Below are 24354 nucleotides of genomic sequence, written 5' to 3'. Positions count from 1 at the left end.
GACAATGGAGTTGTCGTCTAAGATGGAGTGGTAACCATTTCATGTCTCTATAAACATTAAGGCTGCTCTCTGTTTGTGGAACGTTGAGAGCTATTTGGGCTACCTTTTTGTACAGAGTGTCAAGTTCAGCAAGTTTTGTCTTGCCAGCTCTACAATAGATCGTGTCTAAATAAACGAATTGTGGCAACATGAGTGCATTGGCAAACATTTTCCTATATTTAATGGGTAGCAGTGCTTTACTTCTATACATGGTACCAATTCTCTTCATGACCTTCCTAATAATATAATCTACATGGCTTTTGAAGTTTAATTTACTATCTAGAATGAGGCCAAGATATTTTGTCTCTTTGCATTCCTTGATTGTGAAAGTTACCGCATTACATATAATGGTTAATTCATCATGTTGATCAACAGAATCAAACAATAGGAATTCAGTCTTCTTTTCATTGAGTGATAATTTATTAACACTGAGCCATTTAAAGATTGTCATAAGTTTCTATTTTCATGTTTATAAATGTGCTTCTGCAGGTTTGATCAAGAATAGTGCACCATCATCTGCAAATAGAAAGGGCTTAGATAGGTACAGGCATAAATGATGTCATTTATGAGATACTAAATAATATAGGCCCAATGATTGCTTCCTTGTGGTACACCACTCAGAACTTCTAAAAATGAGCTTTGTTTGCCATTGATCCTAGTGCATTGATATCTACAAGATAAGAAGTTCTTAAACCAAGTTAAAGCAATGCCACCAATTCCATAAATTGCCAATTTTTGAAGCAATATTTCATGATTCACTGTGTCAAAGGCCTTCTTAGGATCAAGAAAGATGATTCCTGGTTTATAAGACTTAGATTTACTCATATATTTCGTCCATCAGATCGTACATCAAATAAGTTGTGGAGTGATTTTTCCGAAAGCCATATTGATGCCGATGAAAAATTTGTTCTCTTCCATGTAATCAGTGTAGTTGCTTGCCGACAAAGTACTCTATAAGTTTTCCTACAAGTGGAAGGATGGATATTGGCCTGTAATTATTAGGATCATCTTTCATTCCTGCCTTATGGATGGGAGTTACTCTAGCTTTTTACAAAGGGTTGGTACAACACCTGTATTAAGGCTCAATTGACAATATGGGTCAGTGGCTCAACTATGTGTGGTACAGCTTGCTTAAGTAAAAATAGAGGCACATCGTCATATATGAGGCCTTGTTATTCTTGAGCGTTTCGACATACATTAGGATATCAGTTTCATTTATTTCTTGGAATCTATCAAATGAGATGTTAGAAGTTCTAGGAGGTAAAAAATCAGTAAAACTAACTCTTTCAATATTGGGGGCCTGATTTTTGTAATCTTGATCCAACATTTGCAAAATGAAAGTTAAATAGCTCAGGATCATTCTCATTGATAGTTTGACAATTAGTTGTACCAGGGGTCATATTGATGCCAGTTTGATAGTTTTCCATATCCCTTTAAGATCATTCTTGGCACTTTTAACTTGTAGATCATCGATTACATTAGCCTTTTGCAGGTTTTAGCTAATTTATTTCTAATATTTCTCTGAATCTTGTAGTAATCCCAGGCCTCATTACACTTTATACATTTGCTACATGTACCACATTTATTGCAATTTCCATTGTCTCTCTTATCCTTCTTTTTACGGAATTTCTTTAGAAGAAAATGTGTATGATTAATGGCATTTAAAAGTTCAGTAGAAGGTTTATGTATGAACTTTTCATGCCTTTCTATGGTCTTGCAAGGGAAGAAGGTTGCATATGCCTGTTCAATATGATGACAAAGGCCAGCAGTGATAGCTTCAACATCTGTACTTTCCAATAGTGGACTGTAATCAGAACAGGTATCTAGATAGTCTAAGATTGTTTAACATTACGTTTACAATGATTTCTAATTTCAACCTTTTCAAATTTAGGAGCTATAGGTACTTTACAATCTATCTCACACATAATAGCTTGATGATCCCCAATACGTTCATCAAGAACAGAAGATTGAACAAAATCTGCATACAGTTAGTGAATATTACATCAATAGTAGTCTGGGTAAAATTGTCTCACGTTTAGCAACTCTAGTTATCCCTTGAATGTTTGAACTAGATTGTAACATCTCAAGGTCATATCTAATTTTTTGTACTGGGTGGATGAGATATTATTCTGGTCAATGTTTATATCTCCAATCCAGATAACCTTTTTCCCATTCAATTTTTTCATGCAAAAATGAATTTACTCAATAAAGTTATCAACACTGCAATAATTTCCGGAGCGATAGAAGCAGCAAACATTGATCTTGCTATTCTTAAGCTTCACCCATAATGCTTCAATGTTATCAAGCTTACTATCCATAACTAATTCTGTGTAAGCTAGTTTTTTGTTTATCATTAAGCCACAACCACCCCTAGAAATGTTTGGCCTGTCGCATCGCATAATGTTGAAGGAGGAAGGAATATTTATGTGTCTGTGTCAATAGTATCATTAAGGATTCATCTCATTTAGGGAAAGTATGTCTAGCTTATGATCTCGAATGAGTTGAGCAAGTTTCATTACTTTTAGCTAAATTTAGGAGACCACCTTGAATGTTACAGTGACCAATGCAAAGGTTATGAAATTTGTCAGCTGAGTTATGAATATTTGTCATTTCACAAAACGTGTCAGTCGTTGTGTCTGATTAAACTAAAATCAGGTGAATATTATCCGCCTGGAAATATTTTCAATAGAAAAGTTTTAAATTTGAAATCAAAATAAATATTCAGGTGGAAATGTCATGTCGATTTCAATGGTGAGCATGGTACTTGATGTGCTTTGCTAGTTTAAAGATACCATCGCTGTTTAGATGCACATTGTCTTCCCCAAATCTACTAAAACTAGATGATTTCCTAAATCCAGATCTATCACTAAACAAAAAATCGATTCTTCTCTGTGGGTATAAAGCTAACAAACGAGTATTTGGAAGGAATATTAGATAAAAAGATATTGATGTCATTTATCAGCTTTATTTCTAGCAAAACTTTCTCTTGGTAAAATGTTTATGATCTTAATTTTGGCAGCTGGAGCCCACGAGTGAAGTGACTGGATCAGATTATCAATAGAGCGATTGGTGTTATCAAGGGCCTTTGCTTTTCCTGTGAACTCATCGGGTGACAATAATCTATTCCTCATGTGCCGAGGACTCTCTAGGATTAAGTCCACATCATTAGTTCCACACATGAGTACGATGGTCTTCACATTATTTGCATCAATTGACCTCTTTCTTTCATCTGAGTGGAAGCGTTCATTGATACCGTTTGCAATGCCACCAGGATAGTGAAATACATGTGCTTCTTGATGAGCAGAGAATAGTTTTGTAGCATCTAACTTGGAGAACATGCTTGAGCTAACATACACAGCAAGGGATTTGCTTTTGACTGAAGCAGGGGGTACGGTGCTCTTATGAGTGATTTTGTTGGGTGATGATTTCCCTTTGATTGAGGGTTCAGTTTCTCTTACAGTAACGAAAGCTTACTTGAGGTATCGGGTGGAGCAGACAAGGTTGCACTGCCATCAATCTGGCGCAGAGTAATGCTAATTCTCATGTCGTCAGTATGGTCCTGAATAAGGCTGTGTTCAAAGCTGTCCTGAGATTTTCTGTCATTAATCATTACGTCGCCATGGGAGAGAGTAAGATTGGCAACGTGGACTTTGCTTTTAGACCTAAAACTGAGGACTCTTGTTGCTCCTAACGATATGGTGGAAATCATGGAGCCTGGGTGATATGGACCTCATCATCTGAATGGAATGGTATTCCTTGCTTGCCATTTTCATACTTAGTGATCATGGCGCTGTTAATTCCAGACTTGGGAACTGTGAGCGTAAACGTTCTAAAATAGAATTTAATAAGGGTTTGTCATTTAAACGGCCTTTGTTATGGAAGCCTCCATTGTAGGCATATGGGAAATCCCCATAGTATGCTACAGTCCTATTGTTAAACGTTTGTGTGTATTGTGTTTCCATATCCAACTTGAGAGTATCAACAAACCTGAATACACCTCGACTCAAATCATGATATGGATGATGGACTTACCCACAACGTTAACACTGGTTGAAGATTGTTTGTTAACATCAGAAGAATTCACAAGAGATGGGTTGCTATTAGGTTCAGTCACACTGCTAACTTCACAGTTTTGAGTTTCTAGTTCATGTTCAGAGATAAGAACATTATCCCTGCAAGAGAATGGAACCGCAATTTTGTCATGGCCTGAGCCTTGGGGTAAGTTGGTTTAGACGAGCAATTTGTCTCCTCAAATTGTCGTTTTCAAGACTTAGTGATATACAGGTAGAACATTTTGCTTTTCACTGTTAGGTCTGTCACGAAGGCTGTAATTTCTGATTGGGATACCGGACATAGTTCAAATAAACACAGTAATGCAAAGAATTCAGGATAGAGTCTAAAACCGATGCTACTGTTTATAGTTATTTAGTTGTTGATTACAGTACCTTTGCAGCAATTCAGAAGATGGGAATGAGTGGTGTCTGATATTCTTTAGGTGATAGATGGGAGTTAACAGCTCTTAAAAACGATGTCTGATAGTCTTTAGGATGTCTTTAAAAAGCCCCCTCCCAGATTGCAACATTGCCATGTTACGAAAATATTCGCTGCACTAACAAAATATGCGCCCTTCTTAGCAAAATATTTGCCATGTTATGATGTATTTGCAATGCTGCGAGCGATGATGCAAATATTTCATAAGGAGGCAAATATTGTACTATGAAAAATTTGCCTTCTTAGCAAAATATTTGCCAAACGCTCAAACGTGCGTAGCAAAATATTTGCCTCCTTATAATTTATTTGCGTCTGGGTGTAAACTACGCATTCTTAGCAAAATATTTGCCTCCTTGTGATTTATTTGCGTCTGGGTTTAAACTGCGCATTCTTAGCAAATTATTTGCCTCCTTATGATTTGTTTGCGCCAGAGTGTAAACTGCGCATTCTTAACAAAATATTTGCCTCCTTATTATTTATTTGCGCCAGGGTGTAAACTACGCATTCTTAGCAAAATATTTGCCTCTTTATGATTTGTTTGCGCCAGAGTGTAAACTGCGCATTCTTAGCAAAATATTTGCCTCCTTATTATTTATTTGCGACTGGGTGTAAACTACGCATTCTTAGCAAAATATTTGCCTCCTTATGATTTGTTTGCGCCCGAGTGTAGACTGCACAAAATCGCAAAATATGTATTGTAATCTAAGTAAGCGAGTTTAGTATAAAACCAACAATACCAATGTATAATCTATTGACAGGAGGATTAATAATTTCCTGCTTTCCGTTGATTAACCGTATAAAGTGTTGTTAAACTGATTCTACAACCCATGTGAGGTTACTTATTCGCAACTGTAACTTCTGTACCTACTTGGATTTATTATCGATAACTCGCTAAAATCTCTTTATCAGTTTATTATTTCCATAAAATTATCTCGAGAAAGCTACGTTATTATAATATTAATACAAAGCTAAATTGACAGGCCCCAAGGAATGGAAAATAACTGTTTGCTTAACAGTAACTTGAGTTCTCATGTTGCCATTTTTAGATTAGATTGCTATGTTCTTATGTAGTGAGGACAGCACTTTTTCAGTTGCAGTGCAACTACCTGTTCATTGTTCACATTGTAAGATTGTAGCATAATCTAAAAATACACATGATCTATCGTTTCAGTCACTATTTGTCAATAGTTCAATTGTCAATGAATTTCACATATAGAAGACATGTATGAGGTAATTATCTTTTGATTAACATAATTGTTCAATTGTTACATTTAGTGATTCTGAAAGAATATCCAATTACAAATATTATAGTTCTAAAATGCAGTTATTTTCAGATTATGATATATTTTATCGGAAATTTGTGTATGCAGCGAATTTATTTAATTACAATTACGTGAGGCATCAGTTACAGTATAGGATTGTTCCCAAAATTGCTTGGAATTTGCCCTAATTAGATTTCAGTCAGGGCGGGTTCACTTTCAGGGTCCCCAGTCATGACTCTAATTTGATGATCCAATCTGAATCCTGCCAACATTCAAATTTTTGTGTAATAGTATAGTAACAAAATTGCGTAAAATAGTGTAACCTCAATCGCATTATCAGGGGAAGCCTCGAGTCCAAAATTGTGTATCGAGGGCTGGGTGCGGACTTTGAAAAACCAAAAAAATATTTTCGGCTAATAATGAACAGGGTAGCATGTCTCTCTCTCTCTCTCTCTCTCTCTCTCTCTCTCTCTCTCTCTCTCTCTCTCTCTCTCTCTCTCTCTCTCTCTCTCTCTCTCTCTCTCTCTCTCTCTCTCTCTCTCTCTCTCTCTCTCTCTCTCTCTCTCTCTCTCTCTCTCTCTCTCTCTCTCTCTCTCTCTCTCTCTCTCTCTCTCTCTCTCTCTCTCTCTCTCTCTCTCCTCTCTCTCTCTCTCTCTCTCTCTCTCTCTCTCTCTCTCTCTCTCTCTCTCTCTCTCTCTCTCTCTCTCTCTCTCTCTCTCTCTCTCTCTCTCTCTCTCTAATGCTCTATTGTTATTATGATCCAGATTTGGCTCGGGGAGTCAACTATTGTGCAGACAGCCGACTGCTGTCTGGTAAAAACGATCCAGTGATAAAATATGCTTGCATCTTTGCATGCGAATCAGGGTACCATCGTGCCCTGAATCGGGTACTATAACTGTGTCGCTTAATTGGAACTAACCAGTGATGATCTTTCTTCTAGAGGGGGATGAGATGTTGTACCCTCGTATATTGACGTGTAACTTCGCGTGCAGCGGAATCTGTTATTTGTTTACCTTCAAGCAAGTAAATACCTCTCAAGCAATGTTTACTTGGGAAATGGGAATCTTGAGGAGATTTGTTTAGTTTAGATAACACCGCCTTTCTAGGGCGGTGTTATTGTTGTCAGTTGTGATGATATAGCCAGCCCCGCTTCATGAGTCAGTTAGTGACCTGTCTGTGTAGCAGGTGATCGTTTGTGTTTGTCGAATCATTGTAGCTTCTGTCTTACACAACGTCGTTGACAACAGTTTTCAGGACATTCTGGTCCAACAATGGTCATGTTGCTGAGCTACTTGATTTACCAACAACGTTATATAATTTCAACTTGGTTTACCATGTCCTCAACTGATGTAGCAACAGAGGGCTCTCTCTCTCTCTCTCTCTCTCTCTCTCTCTCTCTCTCTCTCTCTCTCTCTCTCTCTCTCTCTCTCTCTCTCTCTCTCTCTCTCTCTCTCTCTCTCTCTCTCTCTCTCTCTCTCTCTCTCTCTCTCTCTCTCTCTCTCTCTCTCTCTCTCTCTCTCTCTCTCTCTCTCTCTCTCTCTCTCTCTCTCTCTCTCTCTCTCTCTCTAACAACGTTATATAATTTCAACTTGGTTTACCATGTCCTCAACTGATGTAGCAACAGAGGGCTTGATATCCTTAATCTGCTGATCTTTAGTAGCTAGCAAATCATTCTGTAGATCTAAAGCTGACCGTGATAAGATATAACGTCAGACTTGAGCTGCTGATTTTGCCTTCTTCAATAATTGAATAATATTCATGCGTTTCTTTGTCAAGGTGCAGTTATTTGAGAAATACGATTCTGCATGATTACTTCAACACATGGAACAGTCGCCATGCGAAAAACTCTCCAAACCTATCTTTTACAATCCCGCTCTATCATGCCAAACTTATATTATTGATTTCCTTCAATAAAAATGAGAGCAAAAAACAACGAACGTATTAAAAGTGTATAAGCTGAACTGTGTACTTAACTAGGTATTGAGTAAAGAATAGTATGGTATCAGTAAAGTAGTAAGGACTTGTTAAAAAGTATTTTATTGGTTTAAGTTAGAGCCCTGATAATTTGTTGAAGAAACTTCACTTTCACAGTTTCACAAAGAGAGTGAGACCATACTGCGATTTTTGAAAGTTAAAATTGTTAATAGCTCAATTAATACAGGGGGGGAGTCAGTACCCATACGTTGGGTCTTATAGTTATACAACCGCTGTGTTTTATATTTGAGAGTTGTTGCGTTGCAGATGGCATACTGTACCTACTTGTTCGAGGATTCCGTCACCAAAATTTGAAAATTGGGTGTGGGGGCCACACCCAATAAACATTGAATTGCTTATACTGGTGTTCGTGAAGATGTTATAGAGTTATAGAGACTCCGTTGTAACATATTGTAATAGGTAATTTAATCCGGTTGCAGGCGATATAACCACAAATAATGATTAGTTTAATTCAGTTATGATTGTATTTTACAAAGGATTCACCTACGACGTAAGAAACAAGACTTGGCAGGAACTTCTTGTTGGGAGTACCTTCTCCGGGAAACTTATCAGAATTTATAGTTTCCCTGGAATACTGGGACGGGAGGGGGGCCCGCTTTTTAGAAGTGAAGGCAGTGAACTCGGCTTCCTTTGAGGCTTTGAAGAGTTTGCCCGAAAGGAATTTAAACCCTTCCAAAGCGGGGAGAGTTAAAATAAAGTACAAAAGAGGAAGAAAGGAGAAAGGAAAAAGTAAGTACGAGAAATATAAATATCATGTTTTTAAGATTGATTTTATTTGTCCTGCATTATTGCATCTTCAGCGTTTGTTTTTGTGAATCTAGATGAGCTAATATAATTTGTGTATTTAGACATGACATTTATCAGCACTTTCAGAACAAGAAGAAAGTACGGAGCAAGAGATTAGCGTTCATGGTATGAAATATTGTTATATCTGTACATACTACCTTACTCGGGATTATTACGACGGGTTTATTAACGACCGGTTAAAATATGGTTCGGGAAAAATATGGCGAAATTGCTCAAAACCCACCACATTTTCCCGGTCGCCATTTTACCGGTGTCCAACCTTTCAATTTTAGATTCAAAAATTTTGTCTCAGATGTAAATTTAGAGATAGGCAAGTTTAGAAATTTTCGCATTGCTAAAATTTGTGAAACAAGTCAAATTATCAATAATTGTTGAAAGTAGACAGAAATAATGACTCGTGGTTAATCAAACTAGATGGAAAATAATTTTTAACATAAGAAGCGTAACAACCAGATCGATATTAAGATAAAGGGAGAGACTTTTAGTCTTCCAATAAGTTGTAATCATCTTCGTTATTTTCATCTGGATCATCCCTTTCATCATCCCCCCTTTTCTGAGCCTGGAACTCGTAATCATATGCCGCTCTTAGGAGTACCTTCATTTTGTCAGCTAAAGGTGCGACAGCTTTGAACGTTGCCTTTAACTTGATTTCCAACCCAATTTTAGCCAAATGAAGTCGAAAAACCTACAACAAGTGTCCCAATAGTCTTCTTTATTGAATATAAGACAACGATTAAAATATGAGCACCCATACCCCTTGGGAACCCTAAAAGCTGAGTCGGCGGGTTTATTAACGACCGGTGAAAATGTGGTTCGGGAAAAATATGGCGAAATTACCCTAAACCCGCCACTTTATCCCGGTCATAATAATCCCGAGTAAGGTACATAGTATCAAAATAAGATATTGATATCATACATATGTATTATGATATCAATATTTCATTTTGATACTATATATTATAATAAACATAGATAATTTAAAACAATTTAAACGCTTCATCGCATCATCAAAACATTATTGACTGTAAAAACGCATTTCAATAATTTTTGTCTTCAAAACTCATAAGTCATAAAAACGAAATTGAGTTTGTAAATGATATTTGTAGATACGATTGAACTGAAATAAGTATGTTGTTCTTTTATTTGTAGTCTTAATTTTTGTTCAATATAAGTCTGTAAAACCTGACACATTTAAAACCTTTAAACACGATATTTGCACTCTTAAATATTAAAAAACTAATTTCAGGACATGATCCCTTCGCCTTCGAACCCGATCAAGATCTACAACACGAAGTAGTATCCCTTTCTTCCCCAGTCTCGCAACCCGCCACTTCTTCCGCTGCTGCAGTTGCACCAGGAGGCAAAGGGGCGATAGGAGACTTTAGGCGAAGTATTTGTTGTTTTATAACCTTAACTTTCACAGGTAAAGACGAGAATCTTTTCGTATCCTTAATTGGTCTTGTTACATATTATCATCAACACTGCATAGCAGTTACTATTCGTAATACCACGATGCCTTTTAACCCTTATCATACTGCGGGGTGCTTGGAGCTCATTCATTACTGGGGGTGGGTTGAAAGGACCTGTTCCTAATAGCAGGAATGAAGAGGGCACGGGCAAGGTCTAACCCAAATTTCCGTGAATCCGTCTTTCTTGGATTCTTCTGGTGGTTCAATGACCAAAGCGCCAATTGATTGTTTATTCTCATAATGTCAAGTAAATAATAAAACGCTATATTACTCCACTTGTTCAACTTAGCTTTCGTAGAAGAAACACGGACGTATAGGTATTGAATCTGTCAAACAGCCTAGCTGGTACAGATTAACCTAAAACATATCACCTTATTAAACACGTGTCAAGCAACCAATTAACCCGATCATTATCAAATAAAATATGTCCATTGTTTCTAAATTGATAATGTTTTGATTATAGGCTTCGTTCAAATTTTCAGATTTGTGATTTTCGTGTCTCTCGGAAACTATAATTACAAATCAAGTGTGTTGAGCTGAGTGTAAGCTTGATTGGATTAGCTATTGACCTGCGTGAAAGCGTGAAGTGCTAGACACACTATATCCCGTTCACTAGGAACCTCATTTGGTCCCAGGTCTTCTGTATTACGTGATATAACGCAATATACCACGTGTTAACCCATTACTGCCCGGAACTCCAAAAAGTTTTTTAAAAATAATTTGATTCATAGATTCTAGGTGGTTTATGGTATCTATTTTGAAATTTGAAATCCGGAAGTCCGTAGGTCCTTTAGTTTAGGAGTTACAGACCCGTTGCTTTTGGGCAACACTGGGCAGTTGCCTAGAAGCAGTTAGAAGAAGTTAGTTTATTGCGCGTGACTGGTCACTGGTATCACGTGACGTGGGGTAGTAATTAATGTAGGTTTTACACGTGACGGTTATCACGGGGGGTTTTAGGGATATATCTATACGTGCCTTTTTAGATATGTTAATGTATTAAGTGGTAGAATAGATTTGTAAGGTACCAAGGCTACACGTTTATAGTACTAGAAGATTGTTATTTATATTTAGAGTTTCTGCTCGATTGTACCAGTTATTCAACGATTCACCTGTTTCCTTTAGTCAATACTAAACTAACCTCGTTATCCTTCATGCAAATGAGTTTATGTCACCCCCACCTGCAACAAGAGTACGTTACCAGCATCACGGACAAAGGATAGGACAAAGAAGACACTCTCTGCCACACTCATAAGCTCATAGAGCCTGGCAAACTCTAATCACAGGTTAGTCTGGCAGTGGCTCACACTCTATTGATATCTCTTTAATGAGACTTGATTTGAGGCCTCTCAACTTCCCTAGGCCTAGTTGAGTGTTTCCTAAGATTTTTAATAATCTTTCAACTCTGCTTTAGTTGATAATCTGCTGATGATAGGAATCTGTTGATATTTCAATTTTCGTCTATATAAACAATCTTCAGGTTCGGGACAAAGAGAGCTCTAGGACGCAACTATTTCAACCAGTTAATGAAGCGCTACTTCCCTCTTGCTGGCTTGGACTCTGAAGATAAACGACTGTCACTACGTTCATTGAGAGCGACCGTCGCTACCCGTCTCAACCAGGAAGGTGTAGATGACAACGTGATCATGCAGAGAACAGGACATAGGAGCCAGGCAGGACTTGACAGGTATAAAAGACCTGGACTCAAAAAGAACGTTGTAAATGTATCAAAAAGATTGACTCTTTCCCAGCTCTCTAGATTTAATCCTATGTATCTAGCTGCTGTAGGCTTTTCGGTCGTTGGGACCATGCTTGTTGTGCTGGTGTACCATTTTACCATCAGAATTAAAGTGGCTGTTTGAATGCCCCAAGTAAAATAAGTGTACGATTTTTAAAAAGTTGGACAGTCCGAGTTGACACTTTATTATACTTATAGAAAATGGCACACACTTAGTCTTCTAATTTTTTGTTGTGGTTTCAATATCTTTTTGTAAAACTAATTAATCATGACGCTTATTCTGCGACAGTTAATGCGTATTAAGTTCTATTTTGAAGCTGCTTTGACGAACTTTTAAAATATTGACTTGATAAATTCATAAATCAGGGTTGACATTAATGATTAAATAAGCCTTAAGTTTTAATTTATCAAGTTTTAAGTTTTGTGCCGTGTTCGAATAAATGGGTCAATCAAATATTTTGATTGACCCATTTAGAAAGATTCAGAATAGCATTTCTAAGAGACTAGTGCAAATAAATAACATGAAGGCTGATGCTCTAGCAGAAGAAATAAATAACACTGACGACACCAGAAAGATGTTTGAAGCTTCAAGATATTTAGCTGGTATAAAAAAGTCGGGTAACATAGTGGTCAATGATACCAACAACAATCCTATTGGTACCGATTTAGGGAAAGCAAACACAGCGAAATCTTTCTTCGAAAAACAACTAACAGAAGGAGTTGAAGCTGGCCTGCAACCTTTTACCTGCGATCCAAAACCACTTGATAACCCCATTACACCAGTTGAAGTTAAACTTGCTGCAAGTAAACTCAAATCAAACCGTGCCAGTGGTCCAGATAATCTCCAGAATGAGTTGATAAAGTACGCCCATCCAATCACTTTTGAGAAGTATGCTGAGGCAATTAACGAGTCATTTAGTGGGAACAAATACATTAGTTCGATAGGACAAGGTATTGTGACTCCTCTGCAGAAGCCCGGTAAACCTAAAGGTCCCCTCACAAGCCTTAGACCACTTACACTGTTAAACGGATCGAGGAAGATGCTCACTCAAATTGCCTTAAAACGGGTTGAGAGTAGAATTGACAACTACACCATGCCATGGCAGAGTGCTTACAAGAGAGGTAGGAGCTGCTCTGACATTGTGTGGGCTCAGAGAATGCTCATATCTGTTGTGATGAGGAAGAAATGGACATTTAGCAAAATGGGTATTGATATGAGTAGAGCTTTTGATACCGTGAAAAGGGATACTATCATAAATGTTTTGAAAGATGCTGGTTGTTCGGAGGACGACATTCGCTTAGTTCAATACCTTCTATCGAATACTCTCCTTAGAGTTCGTGTTAACTCCTCACTGTCGGAAGAGTTTGAAAGTTTACTCGGAGCCTTTCAAGGTGACAGTTTATCTGGAAAGCTATTCACACTTATTCTTGCAGCAGCCTTACACCACCTCAGAGCTGTATCTGGGAGACCAAACCCACCAGTATCAGAACTAGGTTTTCCAACTGAGTGGGAATATTCAGACGATTGTGACTTTGCTGACGAGGACATCGAGAAACTGAGAATTTTCCTTCCTGCAGTGAAAGAGATTCTCAAAGACTGGAACCTCCAAGTAAATGAAAGTAAAACTGAATTCAGTACCTTCTACCTGGCGAAAAAATCTGATAAAGACACTAACGGTCAGCCATTAGCTAATAATGAACCATGGCGAAGTAATAAGTCACTAGGTTCCTTACTGTGTACTGAGAAGGACATTCAAAGAAGGAGAATCCTAGCTGAAATTGCTTTTAAGAACTTCGAAAAAGTTTGGTTGTCCGGTAAGAAAATTTCCCTTGAAAGAAAGCTGAGGTTATATGACGCTCAAGTTGTATCTGTATTAATTTACAACTCAAATAGTTGGAGTCCTAAAAAAGCAACCATGGAGAAAATGGACACACTTCATCGTAGACACCTCAGGTCCATTTTAAACATCAAATGGCCTAAAGGTATGATAAGCAACAAAGCATTGTATGAAAGGTGCAAAGTTGAAAAGTTATCAAAGCGTATCGAACACCAGCGGTGGAAGATGTTTGGACACATTCTCAGGAGTATGGAGAACACCCCAGCCCAAACGGCTCTCTCTTTTGCTATTGAATCAGATAATTTATTTATTGGAAGATTGGGGAGACCTAGAATGAACTTGTTATCGGTTTTAAGAAGTGATTTAAGTAGTAGAAATTTGCAAATGGACAACTCTCATGAATTGAATGAAATTAGAGATATAGCTGCATGCAACAGATGTTGGGAAAATCTTTTTCAAGGGTACAGTTTACCGCATTAAGGTATTTTTAAGAATCATTTTTGTCGGTAAGATCCTGTTTTATAATAATAATAAATATTTTGTACACCCTGGTAGCTACTATTAATAATAATTATTATTACTTATTATGATAAATAATAATTGCCAATTTGAATACTGTAATTGACTGATACACGGAGAAAACATTCTCGTTACCTTCCGAAATTTACCCGTTTCAATTGTCCTTAACTCAACTGCGCAAAACACAATTATTGACTATTATAGTATGGCAGATTATTGATGCACAATTTCCACACAGTCGCGAAAATACATAATCATAATATGGCCGATATTTTGCTAAATATGCACAATACAGTTTACACCCAGGCGCAAATAAATTATAAGGAGGCAGATATTTTGCTAAGAATGCGTAGTTTACTCCCAAACGCAAATAAATCATAAGGAGGCAAATATTTTGCTAAGAATGCGTAGTTTACACCCAGACGCAAATAAATCATAAGGAGGCAAATATTTTGCTAAGAATGCGCAGTTTAAACCCAGACGCAAATAAATCACAAGGAGGCAAATATTTTGCTAAGAATGCGCAGTTTACACCCAGACGCAAATAAATCATAAGGAGGCAAATATTTTGCTAAGAATGCGCAGTTTAAACCCAGACGCAAATAAATCACAAGGAGGCAAATATTTGGCTAAGAATGCGTAGTTTACACCCAGACGCAAATAAATCATAAAGAGGCAAATATTTTGCTACGCACGTTTGAGCGTTTGGCAAATATTTTGCTAAGAAGGCAAATTTTTCATAGTACAATATTTGCCTCCTTATGAAATATTTGCATCATCGCTCGCAGCATTGCAAATACATCATAACATGGCAAATATTTTGCTAAGAAGGGCGCATATTTTGTTAGTGCAGCGAATATTTTCGTAACATGGCAATGTTGCAATCTGGGAGGGGGCTTTAAAATAACTATCATGCAACAACAATTTACATCGACATGCAACCTGTAATGGTTGCTACATTTGATTGAGGTGTTAATTCCCACTAGGGGTCCTCAAATTATTTGTTATATAGTAGTGTTGAAAGTATTAAAACTTTAGAAGAATAACCGTTGTTGTACGGTTTGAAATGCTGATGGCCTCATAAAGGGAGTATGGGCAGTGATACTTGATAATCTTAGAGAATTCTGAAATGCAGTGGTACTTGAACAAGTTTTGGACCATTAGAATTAAAAATGGGTTTTGTATGCTCCTTTTCAAAGTGTTTATGGGCTAATATTTGTATGCCATCTTACTATATATAAAGCAAGACGTTATATATGTGTTTATCCGTACCATTTTACTTGACACCACGGCATCAACTTTAGCGCGACTTTCCGCAAAAACCGTAAAAGATATACAATTGAAACTTTTTTGACTGGGTAAAATGCTTTAATGGCCTCCAAATCAGCATGAAAAAATAAAAAATTTGCCAAGGAATAGGAATTTTAGGGCCCAAAATTTGGACTCCCAAGTGGTGTCAAAAATGTGAATTAAATAGGTGATAATTATTTTAGTCTCTTGAGTCTTGACACCATTTTAGGGTTATACAGGTTCCTGCTAGTATGGTCTAGTTCGTGCACATGTTGATTGTTTATCTATATGAGTCGTTTTTATCATTTGACCGTTTTTTGAGGACAATGCCCCAAACACTTATACCACAACTGAGATGTGATTCAAAGAGAGCATTATGTATTTTCAAATATAGTTCAGCAGGTATCGAGTGCCGAATTCTACAGATTGTACCAGTCATGGACCGTTTGATTGCTTTGATTGGAATCCAGTCTTCTTTGTATGTCTGGAGTCACCACTCAAATTGAGTTCCATTGTCTGGGAGGTGCACCTCCCAGACAATGGAACTCAATTTGATGTAGTCTAGTGGTACCTCCATTTGTCGCCAAACTAACAAAGGTCATTGATAATTCATCTTGGTTAAAATATCGATCAGACCTCTTAAAGTGTAGTGCTCTGAAAGCCCTTTTCTCTTTTGCAGGTCAATCAGATTGCAAAAACTTATTAATATCGTCATCAAATAGAGTGCACCAATGCATTGCAAGAAAGCAGTTTACTTGCTTTGATTAGAGCCCAGTCTTCTTTGTTCCTCACAACCTCACTTACTGTGGACCTCAATTTGATACAGTCTATTGTTACCTGTATTTGTGGTCAACGGACAATTCATTAAAATATTGATCAGACCTCTTTAAATGCAGTGCCCTGGTGGCCCTCTTCTATTTTGCTTATATTGCAGTAATTTATTAGGAGAGTTGAATTTCTTTGGGGAATCCCTCCAGGATTTGGCCAACTAGATAGACTATGAACGAATAAAGTTAAACGGTCTCATATGAAATCATTTAGATGATTACCAACCTTGGATCACAACTTTGGTATAATAAAATCAAGACTCTGCACACATCTCATACCACCTTAATAAAGAGGGAGGATCCTGGACCCCGAAATCCACCACTTTTCTGTACTTTCAGAGGTACCAATGTGGCAGGAAACCAGGGCTCATATGCCTTGAACTAAAGCAGTACAGGGGGTGTCTTCTCTGGTATCTAACACATCCTGAAGCAGCCCAACACACTAGTGTTGGGATGTCTGCCCCTGGTGCCTGCCCGGGTCAATAAAGCATTCAAGCGTCATGTATGTTATGTTTATAAAGCGGATGTTATTGCCCACTTAAAGGGGCCTGTTAATAATTAGTTAAATTATTAACTATTTTAGATTTAATAAATTATATTGCAGTCATATATATCACTATTGATGAGTTGTGCAGCTGATACTTATCATTCTTGCACTTCTGAGGACTGCTTCTTCTACCTTGGGGACACTTTTTCTCAATCTTTACTCATTCGATGTTGAGACTGAAAAGGACAACATTATTAGCATGTCAAAAATCCACATTTTGCCCTTTGTAAAACCATATATTTATATAATTTTATTTACAGTATCATATATTTTGATAATTTTGTCAAATAAAATTGTTTCCAGGAAGCACAAATGACATAATACAAACAGGATGGGGTGTGGCGACTCTAAAACTGCAACAGTTCATGTCTTATCTGAAGACACAAAATTGGTGAGAGTTTCAATACTTCTTTTGCATATATATACATATAATGTAATTTTAATGTTACATAGCTCAGAAAAACAGTTATTTGAACGTAAGCTATTTTAATGTTGTAGTTGCATGCACAATTCACTTGTTACATAGCTTTCGGTGTCATCTCCACTTGCTATTCATTCTGAAATCTTATGATGGCTATGTGGCGCAGTTCGTTAGTCAGCTTGCTTGTGAAATGCCTCGCATTCACAGGGTCCCAGGTTCGATACCCGTCTGTGCCGCTAGCCATGGGGTGAGTGTCGTTGACGCTCTGCTAAGGGTTCCGTTGGACCTATGCAGCCCCCCGGTCTACTCAGCCGAATGCTCGAGAAATCGTGTGTGAGGGTTAAATGAGGAGCTGTACATGATCAATACAGCGAAGCTTCGGGCGAAGAAAGTGTGGTATAATACCTTAACCGTCGCTGGCGTTAGACTTGATCCTTCGGTTTCCTGTAAGTGCCGGTTACATGCCGTGACTATAAAGCCATGGTTGTCCGAAGTAAAGCATAAGGGTGGTCATTTCAGTTGATGGCCCTGCTGCAGCGCAGCTAAAGCATCACATAAGTAACATAAGTAAGTATGGTATGCATTATGACCTCCAATCACGTGTACAAGGGGCACCATTTATTCATTCATTCATTCATATTTGGTTTTCACCACAGAGAAAATGGGTCAGGACCTTCTGGACTCCTGTGACCGATGTGTTTCACTCACGACCCCGCCCATTTTCTTCTTTTGATATGGAATATGGATTTTGGCCAGAGATCAGTTACCTAGTTAGTAAAGTTGGTTACTTGTTGGTTACTTGTTGGTTACTTGTTGGTTACTTGCTGGTTACTTGTTGGTTACTTGTTGGTTACTTGTTGGTTACTTGTTGGTTACTTGTTGGTTACTTGCTGGTTACTTGTTGGTTGCTTGTTGGTTACTTGTTGGTTACTTGCTGGTTACTTGTTGGTTACTTGTTGGTTACTTGTTGGTTACTTGCTGGTTACTTGCTGGTTACTTGTTGGTTACTTGTTGGTTACTTGTTGGTTACTTGTCACTGAACTTTTATAGACTTGGTAACTGGCTTGATGGGGAGGAAAGCCTAATTTTCTTAAAACATGAAATCCATCAATCAATCAGCTTCTAACAGTACTATCACTTTTCAAAACGAATATGGCTCAACTCGCCACCAGTGACCAAGTTTATTAAAGGTAAATCTGTCTATGCCTGTTGTAGCACATAAATGAATCGTCAGTTAAATTGGTTTAGGGAACTTCGTTTGCTAACTCAATATCTTGTAATAGGTCCTTGTCTAAGACATTATTATCGTCTCTTCAATAGTTTCACTTGGCACTTGCTACAATAGATTCTATTATTATTGTCTACTGTATCAAACGAACTGTTTTACCATTACTATTTACCTTCTAATAAAGATTAATTTCAGGGATCCGAGGGTTCTAGTGAAGAGTTTGGAGGGTCAGATGAGGAGATGTTTATACAGAGGAGAACCTGGGGCTCACCAGCCCCTCCCCTGCCGGACATTGCCGGATCAAGAGGTAATGTCCCCCCTCTAGCTGACATTCCTAACGATTCTCTTCCAGCTGATGTTTTCCCAACTGATTTACCACGTTATAAACCGCTCCGTAAGTTAACTAACCATATTATAATAGGTACAATGTACATCTTCAATCTTCAAAATTCAAGAAGATATAGCAATCTTATTTGGTAATTTCTCTACAGTCCGGGGAATATTTCCACTAGTTATCCGTAATATCAATACCGTATTTTAAACTTGATGAGCATACACAAAGCGTCTTGAAGTAGTTCTCTATTGTCTTAGAGCTCATTTTGACACTGGTGTGTCCAGGTGTTTATTGGAACCGTTACTGCGCTTGTCAGGTCGTTGAAGATGTCATGAATCATGTTGTACTGTCCACCGTCTGAGATGAGGATCTTGTTTACGTGTGTGGTTGTTGTGTAGGACCCCCGGATACAAGAGAGTTGTTTCTTTTCCCATGAACATACCCGCATACCGTTATAGAATCTTTTACATGGCTCATGTCTGAGTTAAACTTGACAGAGTCACTGAGATAGATGCTGCTAGGCTTGATGATTAGGTACCAATATTGATAGGTAAATTTATAACAATTCCCTGGCAGAATTCGTGTGGTGGCCGCATAGAATCACTTCCTTATCGCCCAGTTTCAAGGGAAAATTATGTTTTTATCATAAAAACCTTCTAAACTTTAATAGTTTATAAAACACAAAAATTGAAGCTTTGTTAATCGACACCCAGTAAATCGAAAGTTTACTTTTTTATTCTGCTTCAATCAGACTATTAATTTGTAATACAGGCTTTCAGGCTTTGAATTGAGTTTAAATGTATATAATTGTAAATATATTAAGACAGTTCGCTACATGTACAATGTACATACATTATGGAATTGAAGTTTTTACTATTCTTGATAAATGTAAATCTTACTTTGGTTCTATGCTCTTATATTGCTATAAAAAATTGTTTGAAATGTTTCACACGATGTGAGAAAATCCTCCGATATGCGTGAATACGGTGCATATGATGATATACTCTCAATCATGCAAGTTACACCGTGATCGTTCTTTAAAGCATTGCTTGATATCAGAGTTTAGTAGTATAAACCCCCAGCAGTTCGATTGTTTGCAATCGTTTTAACACCTTTGCTTGCTTATGTAAAGTTACAGTTAATGTACATCACGTGGTATTCATATGCACTAAGATAGTGTCACCTCAATAGAGCTAAATTGATAACATAAATGTCAACCTGATTGATGTGATTGATGTGATAGGTTAGTATTGTAGAATGTAGAGCCGGACGTTAGATAATCAGATATACATATAGCCAGCGTAATTTATAGTCATAGATCAGTAATAATAGTAAAGGCGTGTACGTCAATCTAAGTTTAAGTAATTCAAACTTGCGTCTTGCATGGCAAGCATGAGGCATCACGCGTCATGTACGCAGTTTAGTGTTTATCAATTACGTGTGAATTACGTAAACTCTACATGAGCACTGATATCAACGAATATCTTGTTAGATTTTTGCTTATCAACAAAATGCTTTGACTTAATGAGAATTTTGTAACACAATCTAAAACTTTCAAGTAGGAAACTAATGAGCCTATTTTATATTTACCATGAGATGCTTTCCATCGGATGATGTACAAATTATCGAATACTTCCCAGAAGCCTTGCTTGAAAATTATGTCCACATTTGGTTTTCATGGTAACTAAGGTCGCTAGAAACCCAGTTTTACTGTACTAAACATTCGTCGGTGCAATTCAATATGCTTTGTTTACTGAATACAAATATCATTACATTGTCCGATGTCCCCAAGGTAACGGATTATCAGTAATAAATATTCATTACGCCCACGAATCTACATGGTTTGGTTCTAAGGTATAGCATGGGGACCTGGTCAGAACCAGTCTCAATCGGAAGTAAGGGGTTCATTCCAATCAATCAGTCCTGCAAACAACTGAGTTTTCATTTTGACCCATATTTCAATCCATAGTGATTTAATATGTTGCATAACCTGGTTTTATGCTCTAGATGTATGAAATGTTTCATGTAGGGCCACTGGCCAATTGGCAATAAGCTAATTGAATCGTTGAGATGATTTCTCGAAATTAATTGGAAAGAAGTGGATTGAGGCCGGAATCCCAAACGTTGACCTTTGCAGAGCCAATGGTCCTAAATTTCTGCAAATAGCGTAACAGCTGGCCGGCTGGCTGCCTCAGAAAGTTCCTCGCCCGAATTTTAGAAAAGGACTCCATCACCGCTGTGAAACCGCTTGATAAGATCTATAGTGTCCGTTAAATGTTCTCCAGGTCAAGTAAAACAGTTTATCCCTTGACAAATTGTTGGCAGGCTGGTTAATTGTAGGGGACGAGTCGAAACTTAGGGCTGCCGCCCGCCATCTCTTAAAAGTTGGCTCTTTCGTAGCTTATTTAGTTCCCCGTTTTATTTGCTGTGACTGCACAAAACTGGCGCGATTCTGGCGTCTTCCGTGCGAAATGTCGCGCCGAACGTTTTAAAACAGACAAGGCGACGTTGAGTTTATGAAGGAGCACGTTTGAGAATATTCGCGCGGAAGCATTTTACTGTTTACGAGTTCATAATGTTTTGTTTTGTTTTGTTTTGTTTCTCTTAATGTTGCGAAAGACGTAACAACATATTCGAACCAAATAAATTATTAAGTTCATTTTGTCACTGTATTTACAAGTGTAAGCTAATAGCTATCAAGGTACTCAAGTTGTAACTGAACCGAGAAATGAATTCTTACAAATTACAACGATGAATATGTCGAGTTCATCTCATAATTCCACTTTAAACACGAGAACGTAGTATAACTGTGTTAACCCTTAACCATCTTTAGCAGACAAACGAAGCCGCCGATCTGAAAGCATGGAAATTATTCACAAAAACAAGGGTGGGGCAGCGTTTGTGATCCAAGAAGAAGCAGCCAGAATAAACAATCCTCCCAGACGATTACAGGTGAGCTGATATTTGCTACTTGACCGAATTTATATCAGAAAATGCAATAAATTTTGTAATAATTCACCTGTTGAAGCTGTGCTTCTTTAAACGCATTTCCATTGCCATGCTTGACAAAGACTTTTCAAATCTTTTTTTCTATATCGGCGTGTATGTGCTTGTGCAATGTGTATCGTTTCTGTTATATCTCCAATATGATTGTGTATTATTATCTAAATTTAAGTATATACAATTACATAATCTATTCAGAAACTGAGTGGAGCCAAGACGATGACTTTGGAGGATTTGACTAGGAAACAGCGGGAACATGAAAGAAACAGGGAAAAGGTATGTTGGTTTCATCTACACAGGCCAAGACATACCCATGTCATACTTTTGTAACAAAATCTTTGGTTGATAAATTTTTCGACCATAAACTAAATAAATAAAGTGTTATACCGTGTATTTCTTCACAGAGACTTCAAGAAAAGAAAGAGAACTTGTCCCGGCAGCACAGTAAAAAGAAGAACAAGGCTAGCCTCGAGTTTGAAAATGCTCAGCAAGTTTTTGTGAAGGTAAATTTGTTGTCAACAAACTATTGACTAAACTATTTACCAACTGTTGACCAACATTGACCAATTCATTTTACTTCTCATTTCTTTTCCGTTGTATTGTATATTGTCTCACACCACCCTTTTAGAGCGAAACAAGATTAAATAGAGTTTCGAAAAACCGAGAAGGTTTTGTTCATGAAAGAGTAATGAGAGTAAGGGAACACAACAAGAAAGTTGTGGACAGAAAAAGGGTAAGTAATTTACTAATTGTAAATATATCATTGAACTCATCATAATCAATAGATACATTCTGCTCTGTCTATCTGCACTTTGCTGCGGTTTTTGCCAGCCAAATTCAGTTTTTTTGATATTGTTAAACCAAGATTACTCGACGATTGTATCTTTCGAATCTGGTCGCTAGAGAACACCTAGCAACCGATAAAATATAAATTCGACTTTAAATGACCACTCAAATTGATCTCTGTAAATACTAAGCACTTAAGTAGTGCTGTACAAGTTTGCATTATTGTGTCGCCACATATTTTGTTGGAGATTACCCGTTACCCTTAGTAACGTTCTGTGACGTCATACATCCTCAGAATTACTGATTCACTGAATTGCGGCAATTTAGAAATCTGAAAGATGCTGTGGTAGACTTTGAATAACGGTTTGATTAGAGTGCTCTGTCCTTAGTAACGGTCGCTCAAGTAACTATACAAACGTTACAATATATATGGTTAAATGATATATCTAGTCTTTATGTTTATTAGTATGTGATCCTTGAAACTTCAGCTTCTTCAGTCACTCAGTGTGCGAGACGAGGAGTTGAATATGAGTGGTAAAATAGAACACGATATGGAATACAATAAAAGTGAAAGTAAGTTTTTATAACATTTCTTTTCTCTAGTTATTATGCTTTAGTTCTTATTTTCAAACTTATCCACTCATTAGTTTGTGCCATACCTAACAAATTACTGTCGTCACGCTTAGTTCACTCTTAGTTCACATGTATGTTTTGATATTGCGTCTCCTAGCTGCACACGCGAATGGATTTCTTGTAAGATAGAACATCTCTTGTATAGGTTGACATCATAGAAAAGCCGCGCGCACGTGTTAATTAGTGACCATTTTTCAGTGTCACGTAACGCATTATTACGTACTGATTAGCTTTAGCAGCTAGGGTCTAACATAACATCTTATTTACCGCTACAAGTTTTTAACTTTTATATTTCTGCTGCACTCCTCTTATTAATAAATCTAGATAATCTCCACTCACTTGTTTACTCAATGATTGTGATGCAGGTGAGTCCTGGGCTGATAATGACAGTATTAAGAACATCTACGATCAGATGGATTACATTACTCCAGCATCCGGTGCATCAGCCGTCAATCACAACAATAACATGAACAACGCTAGTGACGATGAGTTCTTCTCATAAACCCTGAAATGTATTGACATTACAATTCTCGTTATTATCTACGAAAGCCTGAACAGGGCCCTGCATGCAGCTTTAAGCTAAGTCATAAGTTTCCCTTTTTTTGTATTTCTCCAGATTTCTAAAAATAATTTAAATTTAAATTCGTATTTTTTTTGTAAAAATTTGCTAAGCTAATTGTACAGATTATATGCCAACAATGCAATGTTAATTGATTAGAACTATATAGAGTATAGAGTTGTTAAATTCAGATAAAGACTCAGAATTATGACCGGGAATGAATGATGAAGGGCTATTGCATATTGTAAACTTTTTGTAATTAATGAGGTTATTAATATTTACGTTAAATAAGTGTTACTGTTCAGTGCGGTTCGTAGTTTCAACAGATAAAAACGTATCTTTGGTTAAAAAGTTTCATGGTTGCGACATGTTCATATTACATAGTGTTTGGTTTCACTTAATCTGTAATGTTGGGAATATTCTATCAAGTTATGATCAATTGCCCAACAATAAAAATGACTATTGATTAAAAGTCTTGGATAATTAATTAACTTATTATACTGACTAGTGATTAGTTATGCTAATATGTATATACTATTGATTTTCTAATATCAACTCTATTAGTTTCTTT

General features: G+C 37.2%; 2 protein-coding genes across 6 annotated transcripts in view; both read left to right on the top strand.

Moving 5' to 3' along the window:
• Window positions 1-24354, top strand: part of LOC134818475 (mucin-5AC-like) — a 112959-nt gene that overhangs the window by 6484 nt on the left and 82121 nt on the right. Inside the window, exon 1 of one of the 2 annotated variants that reach the window (XM_063828057.1) lies at window positions 10783-10787. The exons of the other annotated variant lie outside the window; for it this stretch is intronic. The gene's annotated coding sequence lies outside the window, so the exon portion shown is untranslated. Of the gene's footprint in view, window positions 1-10782; window positions 10788-24354 lie in introns of those variants that run through there. 2 annotated transcript variants of the gene reach the window in all.
• On the top strand, window positions 1618-24338 carry LOC134818479 (uncharacterized). Of its 4 annotated transcripts, none has more exons than XM_063828063.1 (8): window positions 17121-17210; window positions 18664-18862; window positions 21636-21754; window positions 22004-22081; window positions 22210-22308; window positions 22434-22538; window positions 23089-23164; window positions 23590-24338. In XM_063828063.1, the coding sequence occupies exons 1-8, from the start codon at window positions 17151-17153 to the stop codon at window positions 23724-23726; spliced, it is 873 nt and encodes a 290-aa protein (XP_063684133.1). In that variant the 5' UTR covers window positions 17121-17150; the 3' UTR covers window positions 23727-24338. The 4 variants fall into 4 exon arrangements, with proteins under 4 accessions (XP_063684135.1, XP_063684133.1, XP_063684132.1 ...); XM_063828062.1 differs by having other exon boundaries at window positions 23080-23164; XM_063828064.1 differs by having other exon boundaries at window positions 17127-17210; window positions 18664-18775; window positions 23080-23164.

The sequence above is a fragment of the Bolinopsis microptera genome, chromosome 7, assembly GCF_026151205.1.
Source record: "Bolinopsis microptera isolate Bmic1 chromosome 7, MBARI_Bmic_1.0, whole genome shotgun sequence".
NCBI classification, from domain to species: domain Eukaryota; kingdom Metazoa; phylum Ctenophora; class Tentaculata; order Lobata; family Bolinopsidae; genus Bolinopsis; species Bolinopsis microptera.
Note: the sequence above shows the minus strand (reverse complement) of the source record. Positions and strands in the feature narration are given on the sequence as shown.

Coding starts and splice junctions, on each gene's coding strand:
- LOC134818479 (XM_063828062.1), top strand. CDS start 17,151: ATGGGGTGTGGCGACTCTAAAACTGCAACAGTTCATGTCTTATCTGAA. Junction 18,863..21,635: donor ACCACGTTATAAACCGCTCC/GTAAGTTAACTA, acceptor AACCATCTTTAG/CAGACAAACGAAGCCGCCGA. Junction 23,165..23,589: donor GGAATACAATAAAAGTGAAA/GTAAGTTTTTAT, acceptor ATTGTGATGCAG/GTGAGTCCTGGGCTGATAAT.